Below are 13,034 nucleotides of genomic sequence, written 5' to 3'. Positions count from 1 at the left end.
AATATTTAGCATTCTCTTTTTCTAAAAATTAAAGCCATACTTTTTTTCTTTTTAAATGATATTAACATTTAGAGTTCCATTTTAAAACAAAATATTATTGGCTTACATTTTGTGATAGCCGGTGGGAAAGGCCCAAGCTGTGAGCTGCTCCATCTGAGAGGCTGTAAAAGCAGACAACTAAATGTGTGATTGTCGTAGACTCTGGGTCTTGTCCAGCAAAGAGAGTGGGATGCAGGATTAAAATGCAAGAGAGGCTAATGTTCAGGAGTTGACAAGAGCCCCGAGTACAGGTCCTTGCTCCATTTTTATTAGGATCAGAAGGCTTACAAGCGTGACAGATGTGTAAAAGAGACAGTGAAACCATGAACATTAACTCATGGACGGGGGAATGGAGAATTTTGAAGATAGGCGGTGTTAGGGGTTTGGGTCAATACAAAACAAAGCTGGGAGGGAGTTTGTTTACAGCAGGCCTGAGGCACCACCTCTGTTTACCTAAACTGGCCTAGGGGACAAGACAGAGCATGCAACCTCAAGGGTCAGCAAGGCACCTTTCTTTTGCTAATTAGCTCCACTCTGGGCACTCTGGGCTCCACTCTGGGCTCCACTCTAGGCCCTACTGGGGTCTATAGCCCTATTTACCTATTTTGGTCCTTCTTCCCTGTGAAAGCAGCTTTTTGCTATTGCACTAAATTGGGGGGGTGTTTCTGCCCTGAATACCTAATCTTGTTTACCTCATTTTTGATACTTTCATCCTGAGGCTTTTCTATTCCAGCATTTTTGTCCTATACTGGGGGCCTTTGCCCTGTTTACCTAATCTTGGATGCGTTCATCATGTAGCTTTCTATTTCCTTATGCCTGGTTAACCCATCGGTGCAAGCTCAGGGAATTCCTAAGCTTAGTCCCCACATGTGATTTTTTTTTTTTTTTTTTTTTTTTTATCATGGTGGTGGCCAGATAACTTAGATGAGATAATTGTGAATGAAAGAACTGTTAAAGAGGTATCTTACCTTCTTGATTAAACAGTTTGGGCAGATTTTGTTTTCAGGATTAATGGGGATTACTTTGAAAGAGCACTAGCAATATACCCTCCCAATAAGGAAAATATGTCCTTCACTCCCTGTGCTTTCCTCCATCTTAGGGAAATCAAGTTTTGTGCCCTGTGGAACCAAGAAAGCTCTATTTCTCACACTGTGGTCCCTTGGGATATTAATAGGCATTTTTAGTAGGACCTCCTGACATTCCTAATAAGTACTGTTTGGAAAATGTTGCGCCAGTTCCCATAGCCCAATGCCTATTTTAATGGGTACAGTATGGATGTGTTTTCTATACATCAGCCCTTGTAAGAATATAACTGTAATTACTGTCTATGTACACACTTAATTTTCCCTAGTCTTTGCTGCTTTTTTTTTTTTTTTTCTGGTTGTAAGTTTGGCGCTATAGACTTACACCATTTTAGAAATGCCCTACTATAGGGGTGCCTGGATGGCTCAGTAGGTTGAGCGTCCGACTTCGGCTCATGATCTCACAGTCCATGGGTTTGAGCCCTGCGTCAGGCTCTGTGCTGACCGCTTGCTCAGAACCTGGAGCCTGCTTCAGACTCTGTGTCTCCTTCTCTTTCTGCCCATACCCTGCTTATGCTTTGTCTCACTCTGTTTCTCAAAAATAAATAAATGTAATAGAAAGAAAGGAGGGAGGGAGGGAGGGAGGAAGAGAGAAAGAAAAGAAAAGAAAAAAGAAAAGAAAAGAAAAGAAAAGAAAAGAAAGGAATGCCCTACTATCTTTGTTTGGGAGGGTAGTTGATTTTTTTCTATTTTTGTACACTCTCTGTAAATAGTGTGTGGTACGGAACACATAGAGCAGCTGGAATTATATTGTATAGGATCTTATGCTACCAAACTTGATGATTGAAACATATGTAAAAAGTCCCAAGTAAGGAATAAGGGAGAACCATCTATCCTAGGTATTTCTATACAAATTTATTTCCTCCTGTACCAGTCAATACTAACAGTCTTTAGGTGAAACTTCAAACTGCTGCATAAGAGGCCCACAAGAGCAGAAAACAGCAAACCCTTATCCTCCAGCCAGTGTATGCATAGTTTGTTACAAGTCACGGTAGGACTGGGGCCAACCTAAGAAGCATGTTCTCTGATGATATTCTCCAGCCCCTAACTCTTGGAATAATACTTGGATAATTTTGCCTATCAGGTATATCTGCCCTATGATCAATTGATAAACCAGATACAGGTTGCTGGAACTAAATGTAAAATAACACATTCGGGGAAAAATAATTCCTTGGTATAGGAAAAATATTAAAAGAACCAATACTTCACTTGGAAGCTTACAGAAGATAAACTGTGGTCTCATTTATAATCTGTTTGTACAAAGACATTTAGGGGCGCCTGGGTGGCGCAGTCGGTTAAGCGTCCGACTTCAGCCAGGTCATGATCTCGCGGTCCGTGAGTTCGAGCCCCGCGTCGGGCTCTGGGCTGATGGCTCAGAGCCTGGAGCCTGCTTCCGATTCTGTGTCTCCCTCTCTCTCAGCCCCTTCCCCGTTTATGCTCTGTCTCTCTCTGTCCCAAAAATAAATAAATGTTGAAAAAAAAAATTTTTTTTTAAAAAAAGACATTTATTTGCAGGTTTTGCCTAAAATAGGCAGAAATTTCTTAGCAGCTGAGTTCTTGTTACCAAACTATAAATTCAGTCAAAACTGCCAAAAGGTTATAGTGAATTCATGAATGTAAAGCCCTTTTAAAATGACAGCACTGGGTCCTTTACGTGAGAAACAGATAGGACCTGAGACATTCACAAATTCCCAGATATATTGATGTCTCTGGCATATTATTATTCCCCTTTAAGGTAACATTAGAAATCTTTAAGTAATTCCTTTTGATCTTCATGATTCTCTAACAGGATTAAAGTCATTTTGTGACTAGCAGCCATCACTTTTTAAAATGTACTTCGTATTCTTAGTTACCTGCAGAATAAAAAAGGTAGTAGAGCTGCCTGTAAGTGTGGATGGATGCTGGCCAGTCCCAGGCTGACCTGGGGACACACTGGACACATCCCTGGCAGTGTTCACAGTCCATATTCATGCCATGACAGTTACAACGCACTGCTATGATGTGGACATCTTTTCGTGGCCTGCAGAAGTCAAGTAGCTGTATTTTAAAATGTTTTTCGGGGCACCTGGGTGGCTCAGTCAGTTAAAAGCATCCAACTTTGGCTCAGGTCACGATCTCACAGTTTTTGAGTTCAAGCCCCACAACGGGCTCTGTGCTGACAGCTCAGAGCCTGGAGCCTGCTTCGGATTCTGTGTCTCCTTCTCTCTCTGCCTCTCCCCCACTTACACTCTGTCACTCTCTCTCAAAGATAAACACTAAAAAAATTTAAAAAATAAATGAAAAGTAAAATGTTTTTCGCTAATTTGTACTTAAAATATGATTTATTTTAAAACAAATAGCTCTAAACTAGACATGATAAGATTTGAGTTCTAGCTCCTTTTAGCCCTGTACCTTCAAGTCGGCCATTTATTCTCTCTGAGGTTCTATTTTCTCATCTTTACAATGGGGTATTAATCTTTGGCCTGTTGTACAGGGTGGTTGTGAAAACTCAAATAATCATATGTGATTATTTAATCATCATGAACATTGTTAAATAGAGTGATATTATTACGTGAAGCCCAGGGCAGTATCATAAATAAATAACAGTTCCAGAATGTGTAAAGAATATTGGTACAGTTTTTCACCTCATCTGAAAAACCCACCTGAACCTAGATGTATAGGCAAAATAGAAATAAAGATCTAGTTAAGCCTCCAAACTCCAGAGTGGGACTTGCCAGCTGCTATCAGGTAACCAACCACCTGAAATAATTCTCGACCTTCCCAGTCTCCCCTGGAATATCCTTGGTTATATTTGTAGTTACTCTTAAAGAGCTAGTCCTTGAAAAAGCTATTCATAAAAAAAAAAAACCCTTTACAGCTTGTCCTTGATCCTGTTCTTCTTACCCTTCTATTTTAGACCACATTGTGCACATTATAGAGCTGATAGGCAGAATTCCAAGACGCTTTGCCCTCAGTGGGAAATATTCACAGGACTTCTTCAATCGCAGAGGTAGTATTATTAACATGAGTTTTCATCTAGGCCCCAGGTATACAACTTAAGGAAGCAGAGCATTCACACCAAGATTGTTTTTAGTTATCACTCAAGTCCCACTGGAGTGGGTGCGTGATTTTGTTATGGTTTTCTGGACTCTCCATTAGGTGGATAGAGTCCTCTTCCTATTTAGGACAGAAAGCAAGCCTGAAATGCTTCATAAAGAGGTGTGCATGCTACTCTTTCTGCCATTGTCTAGAACTGCATTTGTTACTCCTGTTATGTATGTCTTTTTTTTCCCCTTTCCTGAAATGTTTGAAACATACAGATCACATTGCATTGATCATAGAACTTCTGGGGAAGGTGCCTCGCAAGCTCATTGTGGCAGGAAAATATTCCAAGGAATTTTTCACCAAAAAAGGTAAAATAAATGTGTTTGTTCCCAGGCATTAAGGGGGCAAAGTGTTTGAAAATGAAGAGGTAAGTACTGCTGGGTACATGTATTCCCAGCACCTACAGAAGAATGGTCCTGTCTTGACTGCTGAGCTGTAATAGTGTGGTCAAGAGCAGAGACTGGAACCAGACTATCTAGGTTCAAATCCCAGCTGCTACACAACCTCAGTCTGCTGATTTCTAACTGGAGATTATAAGTGTCTACTTCATATTGAATAAGTTACTTTGTATATAGTACCTGGCACATTGATTACTCCTATTATAGCACTTCTGGAAAATGGGCAGATTTTTGCTAGCATTTGGTCTAAGAACTGCCTCTTTCAAAGGGCAAATCATTTACTTCAAGCTTCCTAAGAGCAGGATTACATCTCACTCTGTCTTGTGGCCTAGTGACACCCAACATAGTCACTTAAGCCCATCAGTTCTACAAATTAACTTTACCCTTGACAATTTTATAAGTTTATGTCATCACTGAGGAGTGAAGGAAACCAAGAGAATACTTACTTCAGCTTTTTGACTCGATAATATACATTGGCGTATTTAAATGTGTACTTATGCATACAAATAAAATTTGAAAGCTGAAATTTGAACACCTGACATGGAAGGGATTGGTAGACTGTCTGGCCTTTTTTCCCCTTTTTGCCATGATTCCCTTTTTCCTCACAACCTCTACACTAATGATGAGGAAAATCATTTTTCTTAACACTTGACAGCAAGCATCCTCAGAAACATTTAATGTTTCTTTTTTGGCAGGAAAATACTGAAGTGCTTCATAAGAGTTCCTCCTTGCACAAAGACCAGTTAATGGCATGCATATACCGAGTAGGTAATTAATCAGGCACTCACTGCCCACAGAAGAGACCTCAAATAAGTGTTGTAGAAGTTTTAAAGCAGCATTTACCTTAATAAGGCACTGTAATTGACCTTATTTTTTTTTAATTATCATTTCAAAGAAGCAAAATTTAGAATGACATTCCAGAATACTACAAAGTGTAGTGTAGCTATATCTGAAACCTGTGTGGGGTTTGTTCTTTTAGTCTTGTTGCTTTTATACAGGTTTGACGTGGTATTAGCTCTTACTGCCTTATTGGGAAGCAATATTTACTAGACTGTTAAGTCAAAAAAAAAAAAAAAGAACAGTACAAACAAATTGTTCTTGGTATGTGGTAATAAACTGCCTCTGAACACCATATGACACCATGTTGCATATATAGGCATTTAATATTCATTTTAGTGAATACCTAGTTCATGCTAGGCCTGCCCAATTTGACTGGGACAGAATATCCTGGAATGGTGGAGCAAACAAATTATCTTAAGTTTTTAGGCCCTCAGAATGGAGAGTGTGAGAAATTTGAATGAAGAAAGATTCAATTCTGGTGGCAAAATTTCTTTATAGAGCACCTGGATTAGTTCCTGGATATCCACAAAAGGCTCTTGTCACTTGTCAGTGTCAGTCAGTTTCTTTTGTATTGTCTTTATCATAGGTGACCTGAAACACATCACGAAACTGAAACCCTGGGGCCTTTTTGAGGTTCTAGTGGAGAAGTATGAGTGGTCTCAGGAAGAGGCAGCTGGCTTCACGGATTTCTTACTGCCCATGTTGGAGCTGATACCCGAGAAGAGAGCCACTGCTGCCGATTGTCTCCGGCACCCTTGGCTCAACTCCTAAGCCCCAGCCTAACAGCGCAGCAGAGATCACATGCTGACCCTCACCCCTCCCCAACAAGCATTTCCCTCTTCCCTTTTCAGGGTGAAGCTCTTCCTTCAAGGGTTTCCTAAGGGGTTTTTTTGTTTTGTTTTTTTGTTTTTTGTTTTCTTGTTTTCTTTTTTTAAATCAATCTGTTCATTTGGGTTTGCTTACTTGACCCTGTGGAGATCCCCCACAGCCATTGGGCATCCTAGGTGAATTTGGCCTTGATTGGGCTCTGCCAAAGACGAATAGACTAAAATGTGAAACAGCCTCTCACCCTGTACCCTTGTCTTTCCATTAGAACACCCTTTAAATTATACACATCCTTTTTAAAAACTATGAAGATGTATGAGCTCATCCTTTTACTCACTGACTCTAAGAGTCAAATTTTCTAGTGCGTATCCTATTGCCAGCATAAGGATGAGAAGGGGAAAGGGTGTTACTTCTGCGTACAGCAGAGACATTAAACTTGCTGTATCCAGGCTGCATCATCTACCTGGACTGTTTCTGTTGCTCTCTATGTTCACATTTTTTCCTGCGACTTTCAGGCTATCTTTTTAAAGGAGTTGTATAAGCTCCAAATTTGGGTACCATTTTATCACTGTTCAAAGCACTATCAAATTCCTTTCATCCTTTAATAACTCTAAGATCCTTGAATCTTTGTTCTGATTTTTGATGAAAACAGAAGCGGAACCATTGATTTGTAATTTCTGCAGAACCACAGCTGTTTTGCAAAACAGTCCTTTCCTGTGTGTCTTCTGTCACCCTAACAGCAGAGTTCGTTCATTTGGCTGTTTTGTTTTTCATTGTTTTAACCCCTGGCTGGCACTTTACTCACTGCACTTGAGTTTATTGCCCCATAACTAACTAAAGAATTCAGGGTGACTCTAGAAAGGAGATCTGGGTATCAGAGATTTTCCCTCTAAGAAGAAAATGCCCTAGAATTCCTGATTCTTTTCCAATCAGTCCCCTACTTGTATTCACAGCTTTTTCTTCATCTTGTCCAAATTTAGCCTTGAAGCAATTTCCCTCTGTGGCTTAGCCTTTCTCATTTTCTGAGAGGCTTCAGGTCTTCAGTGAAATCCCAGCATAGAAGAACCAAGGGGAAGGGTGGGATGGCACTTTTTGGGGTGGGGTTTTTTTGTTTTGTTTTGGAGGGGGTGTTTTGTTTTGTTTTTATTTTTGTTTTTTTGTTTTTGGTTGTTTTAAGATTAGCCATTCTCTGCTGCTATTTCTTTGTATAATGTAAGTTTTTAACTGCAACTTTGGGATAATTGAGATGTACTTGAGGCTTTTTTTTTTTTTTTTTTTTTTTAATGAGAAAAGGCTCTGTGAATCTTACTTTAGAATGGGCCTCTCTGAGACTTGCCCTAGACATCATATATTCCTCGGGTCATATTGAAAAGTAAAAGAGGGGCAGGCTTGGGGTCACAGCCACTTGTTCAGCACAGACCAAGTGGGCCTTGAGGACTACAGCATTCTGCGGAGACGGCTCCAGGAGTGATTTACAGAAAGCCAAGGAAGTGCAACTTGAGGCTCTACTAGCAAAGCTGCTGATGAGACTTTCAGGTAGCTGACCCTCTATACAGGAAATTGGAGTCCAGATTCTGCCATTTTTCCACCAACAACAGCAAAGGAAAACATGGTGCAATTATGCAATCCATTTAACTCATAAACCTAGAACCCTGAGTACCGATGGCCAGCCATTCATCGGATCCTTGATTGGGTAGTCCTGAAATCAGACATGTTCCTGTAGAAAGAATTTTAAGTGAGGCTGTCTATGCACCTATCAAGAATAAAGAAAATAGATTGTATCCAACAACGGCAGGGAAAATCCTTCGGCACTTCTAATCCACTTTGGCTTTTCAGCGATATATATACATCTAAAGCAATAGCAGACTAGAACTGAATTATTTTCTACACTGTAAAATAACAATTGTGGGATTACAGGAATTCTGGTGATGATATTAAAGTAAAATAACCAAAACACAAATAGAAGGCCCCATTTTAACAATTGATGTAAAAAATTTTAAGAAGAGAGAACCTATAACTTCTTTCTTGGACATGTTTTCCCTCCAAATAAGGGCTTTTCCCCCTGTCATTTAAGGAGCCAGATGAATTAGAAGCCGTAGAAAGAGGCAGCTATAGAAATTGATCTTCCAAGTACCCCATGTACCTTTATTGAACTTAATCATAATACTGTCAAATTGCCATGATCTTACTAAAGGATTTCTATTGCTGTCAGTTAAAACCCCAAATGCATTTTTATTCTTTCTATCAGGTGCATTGTCTGTTTTCTTTATAAATGCAGTACAATAAACAAATTATTTAATAACCTACATGTTTCCAGAGCATTTCTGTTCATTTGTTGCCCAAGTTGGTCTGAGCCAACCTTCAGGATGGAGGAAAGGATTGGTTGAGTATGCTTTTTGAACTTAAATAAGCAGTGAAATTGTATAGCTTGAACACATGCCACTTTATGTCATTTGTAGCTTTGCTTCTATCTTTAAATTGGGGGTAGGTGAAATTAACAGTACATTTTGGAAAGTTTTAAGAAAATTGTTATTCCCTATATCCAATAGTGTTTTCCCAGAATATTTGTGGTAATGTCTTTCCCACCCCGGCCTCCGATTACAATCATTGTAGATGCAGAACGCCCAAAGATTTGTGAACTCTGCCTAAGGCACTGGCATGACAAACCCTATTGTGCCCAGGCTCTCATACACATCTGATTTATTGCTTAGCACAAATTCTTAGACATGGAATGGCTGGGCCAGGTTGTAAGCACGTTTTTATGGCTTGTAGTGAATGTCCCATAACTTCTGTGGGAAACGGAGTGTTTGGCTGTGACTAGCAGTGTTTGGATGGGCCTGTTAGGATCGCACTCAGTTTATTCCTTTTTTTAAATCTTTTTTTTAGACTTATTTTATTTTTGAGAGAGCACACGTGGGAAAGAGGCAGAGGGGGCAACAGAAGATCTGAAGTGGGCTCTGTGCTGATAGCAGTGAACCCCGTGCAGGGCTCAAACTCACAAACAGATCATGACCTGAGCCAGTCGGACACTCCACCGACTAGCCACCCGGGCGTCCCCACACTCATTTTATTCCTGATACCCGGTTTGAGTGCCAAAAAAAACAGGAGTGTCTTGTTTCAATTTGCAGATTGGATGACTAGTGAAGGCAGAAACTTGTTTCATGGGTTTTTGGCCATTTTTATTTGGTTATCTACCTCCATTACCCAGCTCTATGTTGGCATGCTTCCCTATTTGATTATGTGGTAAGGATTTGTTATATACTAGAGATGATGCATTTTTATCATTTTCCATCACATACTTTTCCAATTTTTTATTTGCCTTTCATTGTTAACGTTTGTTAACGTTATTCAATAGAAAGTCCTTCCCCACCCCTGAACTACATAAACTGTCCTAGTTAATTTAATTACATCATGCTGAAGACCTGTGTGGTGTGTTCATATTGCAGTGTTTGCCCAGAAGAGAATGTAACCTGTTTAAAAAACAACCTAAACGAATTAAACCAGAATTCCTCAAACCAATGTGTTGGTTTACTGGACTGACCAGTCTAGGCAGTCTCACTAGGCCTTGTGTCAAATGTATGGGCCTAGAGCTCAGAGGGTTTTGGAAAACTTCATTGCTCTTGTCCTAGGAGAGCTTGTCGCAATCTCAAAAGAACCAGCAAACGGAGATGGAGTTAAACCATCCCCCTCCCCGGACCCCTGCTTTTCACTCTTCATTTGCCCTGAGTGTCCACAGGAGAACCATTTAGCTGCCCCAGAGCAGGCCCAGGTTACAAGACTGTAACCTCTGAGACTGTACTCTGAGCTGTCAGCACAGAGCCTGATTCAGGGCTCGAACTCATGAGCTCAGAGCCTAGAGCCTGCTTGGGATTCTGTGCCTCCCTCTCTGTGCCCCTCCCCTGCTCATGCTCTCTCCGTCTCAAAAATGAATAAAATGTTAAAAAAAAATTTAATAAATTAGTGGGCCTTACTATAAATCCTCTTGAGGTTCAATAACAAAGAGGGGTGAGTTTAGAGGGTCAGAGCCCTTGTTTGATCTTCAGCAATTTATTTCAAAACAAATACGTATCCATCAGCATGTAAGGTTACTGGACTCTAACCTTTGTTTCAATAAACCATTCTGGGAAGTGCCCATTGCAGCAAATAATGAGTAACTTAAAAAGCAACTTTTAAAAAGACTCCAGTGATTCCCACACGGATACGAACACATTTTTGTAATCCCCTCACCTTGATTGTGGGCTGGACTTAGTGACTGTTTAACAGATCAAGGCAAAAGTGACAGATGTTACTTCTACGATTGGGTTACAAAGGGCTGTGCCTGCTGTCTTCTCTGCCCCCCCCTCTCTCGTTCTGTCTTGGAACTCTGGGGAAGCAAGCCACCATGTGAGTAGCAGTATGGGGAGGCCCACAGTCTGCATCCTGCAGACAACCACTGAGTCTGGAGGCAGATCCCGATAGCTTAATTGCAGCCCTGTGAGAAACCTTGAGACGGAGACATCCCTAACCCACAAAAACAGAAACGTTTTAAGCCACTGAGTTCTGTGGTAATGTGCTCTGTATGCAGCAACAGGTAACTAATACAGGGATGTAAGACAAAGCATTTAAGATATCCATCCAGTTAGCATCTCAGATCTAAATGACTAGTCCTCTCTTGACCATATCAGCCCAGGCCTAGTCCCTGGTGAAGTTTGGGCATCACAACCATCCTTACGCCCCAGCCCAAGGCAGAGGCAAGTGAGAAGGCAACTTGGTTAGACAGGTGCTGATTTTATTGATTTTCTATGTACTTTCAAAGATGAGATTCAAGGTGCCCTTAGGAGTTTAAGGTAAAGCCACTTGAGCTGATAAGCAGTTACTAGCTTTCAACCAAAATCATTACTGTAATTGGAGAGGTTGAATTCTGAGTTTCTTTGAAGATCAAGCAAAAGGTGAAATGCTGGCTGACTCCTAAACAGATTTGCAGATCCTTCCCCAGGACTGGTCATTAGTAAACCGACTCCCGCTTTTGTGAAACGTGCTGTTCCTGGCAAGAGCAAGGTGCAGGCTATTGGCAGATGCTCCTTAAGTTCCCCAGAAGCTTCTGTGGACCACCATGGTTGCCATTGTAGTGAGAAATTTTGAGAAGGTAGACTTAGAAATGTTTCTTTTCATATGAAAAGTAAAATTATGAGAAATGGATGTGAAGTAGGAAAGGCACTAAGCTACAAAAATTGTCAAATTCTGTGCATCAAGTTTGCATAAATGCCTGACTGAAGTAATTTTATCAACACAAGAAAATATGAATGGGATTTTTTTAAGTAGGCTTCACGTGTACTACCCAACACGGGACTTGAACTCACAACCCTGAGATCAAGGCCTGAGCCAAGAGCAAGAGTCAGATGCTTACCCAACTGAGCCACTAAGGCACCTCTGAATATGATTGTTCTTAAGTCTCACTCCAATAGTTCCCATTACCAACAACAGGACGATGCTGGGGTGCTCATTCCAAATCCATCTGAACTGTAGAAGAAACCCCACTGACCGGGTAGGTTGTCAGGGCATTGGTTAAAAAGCATGCCCTACAGGGGCGCCTGGCTGGCTCAGTTGGTAGAGCATGGGACTCTTGCCAAAGTCATGAGTTCAAACCCCATGTTGGAAGGCAGAGTTCACTTTAAAAAAAAAAAAAAAAAAGTGCCCTTACAGCCCAGGAATGAGAAACTTTATCAGTGACTGCTCCTTGATCAAGTAACAAGATCCATTACAGATTCGTTCTGTGTTTACCTCCCCTCCTCTACCAGCAGCTACACTTTCTCTTTACCAAGTAAATGCGCAAGACCAGGAAAAACTACCTACCTCTCAGGATTATCCACTGCAGATAATCAGTAAGCCCTGTTTCTAGGTACCATCTCCAGGCAGGGAATAGCCTAAAGAACCTGTCATCTTTGCTACAAGGAGGTATTCCCTAAATCAAGCTCCCCTCTGGAGGCTGGCAAAAGATTCACCATTGAGTGCCGAATCCAAAGTCGTTTGGTTTTGTTCTTACAAGAAATGTAATCTATTACTAAAACAAATTACTTGGACACAAGTAACAAATTTCTTAAGCTGGGGGCCAGTCCTGATTGGGTCGGAGTGGGCACTATGAGGGAACGTAATGGAGTTTACTCTCCTAAGTTTTTAGATCCTATGTTCACCCAGTCTTTATAGGACTTCCTGATAGATTTGGGTTCTGGTGGCCCCTCCATTCCTTACCCACCTCTGATCATCAATAAGAAAACAGTTAAGGGGTGCCTGGGTGGCGCAGTCGGTTAAGCGTCCGACTTCAGCCAGGTCACGATCTCGCGGTCCGGGAGTTCGAGCCCCGCGTCGGGCTCTGGGCTGATGGCTCAGAGCCTGGAGCCTGTTTCCGATTCTGTGTCTCCCTCTCTCTCTGCCCCTCCCCCGTTCATGCTCTGTCTCTCTCTGTCCCAAAAATAAATAAACGTTGAAAAAAAAAATTAAAAAAAAAAAAAAAAGAAAAGAAAACAGTTAAGAAAGGAGAAGCAAAGGACCCCCTAAGCCCCAACCTGAAATGATCTGGCATGACAACCGCCTCTCCCTCACCTGCCCTTTGAGAGCTGGGTGGCAGTGCCTGGTGTGCCTGCAAACGAATGCATCCTCAGGCTCTCAAGACTCGGACCTGGGAAGCCCTGGAAGACGTGGACTCAGCCCTATCATTTTCCAGAGGAGAGGCCTCCAGGGAGTAACGTGATCCCCGGTATGAAGGGGATACGACGAGAACTGGGGCCCC

The 13,034-nt window shown here is 41.4% G+C and overlaps 1 protein-coding gene across 1 annotated transcript in view; it reads left to right on the top strand.

Moving 5' to 3' along the window:
* Positions 1–8,574, top strand: part of SRPK1 (SRSF protein kinase 1) — an 82,591-nt gene extending 74,017 nt beyond the window's left edge. Inside the window, 2 exon segments of the mRNA XM_043592967.1 lie at positions 4,421–4,513; positions 6,030–8,574. Of these exon segments, the coding sequence (XP_043448902.1) occupies positions 4,421–4,513; positions 6,030–6,214 (278 nt within the window). The 3' untranslated portion in view covers positions 6,215–8,574.
* Positions 8,575–13,034: the final 4,460 nt, after the last annotated feature.

This window comes from Prionailurus bengalensis, chromosome B2, assembly GCF_016509475.1.
Source record: "Prionailurus bengalensis isolate Pbe53 chromosome B2, Fcat_Pben_1.1_paternal_pri, whole genome shotgun sequence".
NCBI classification, from domain to species: Eukaryota; Metazoa; Chordata; class Mammalia; order Carnivora; family Felidae; genus Prionailurus; species Prionailurus bengalensis.
The sequence above is the reverse complement of the archived record's forward strand: the minus strand, read 5'-3'. Positions and strand labels throughout refer to the sequence as shown.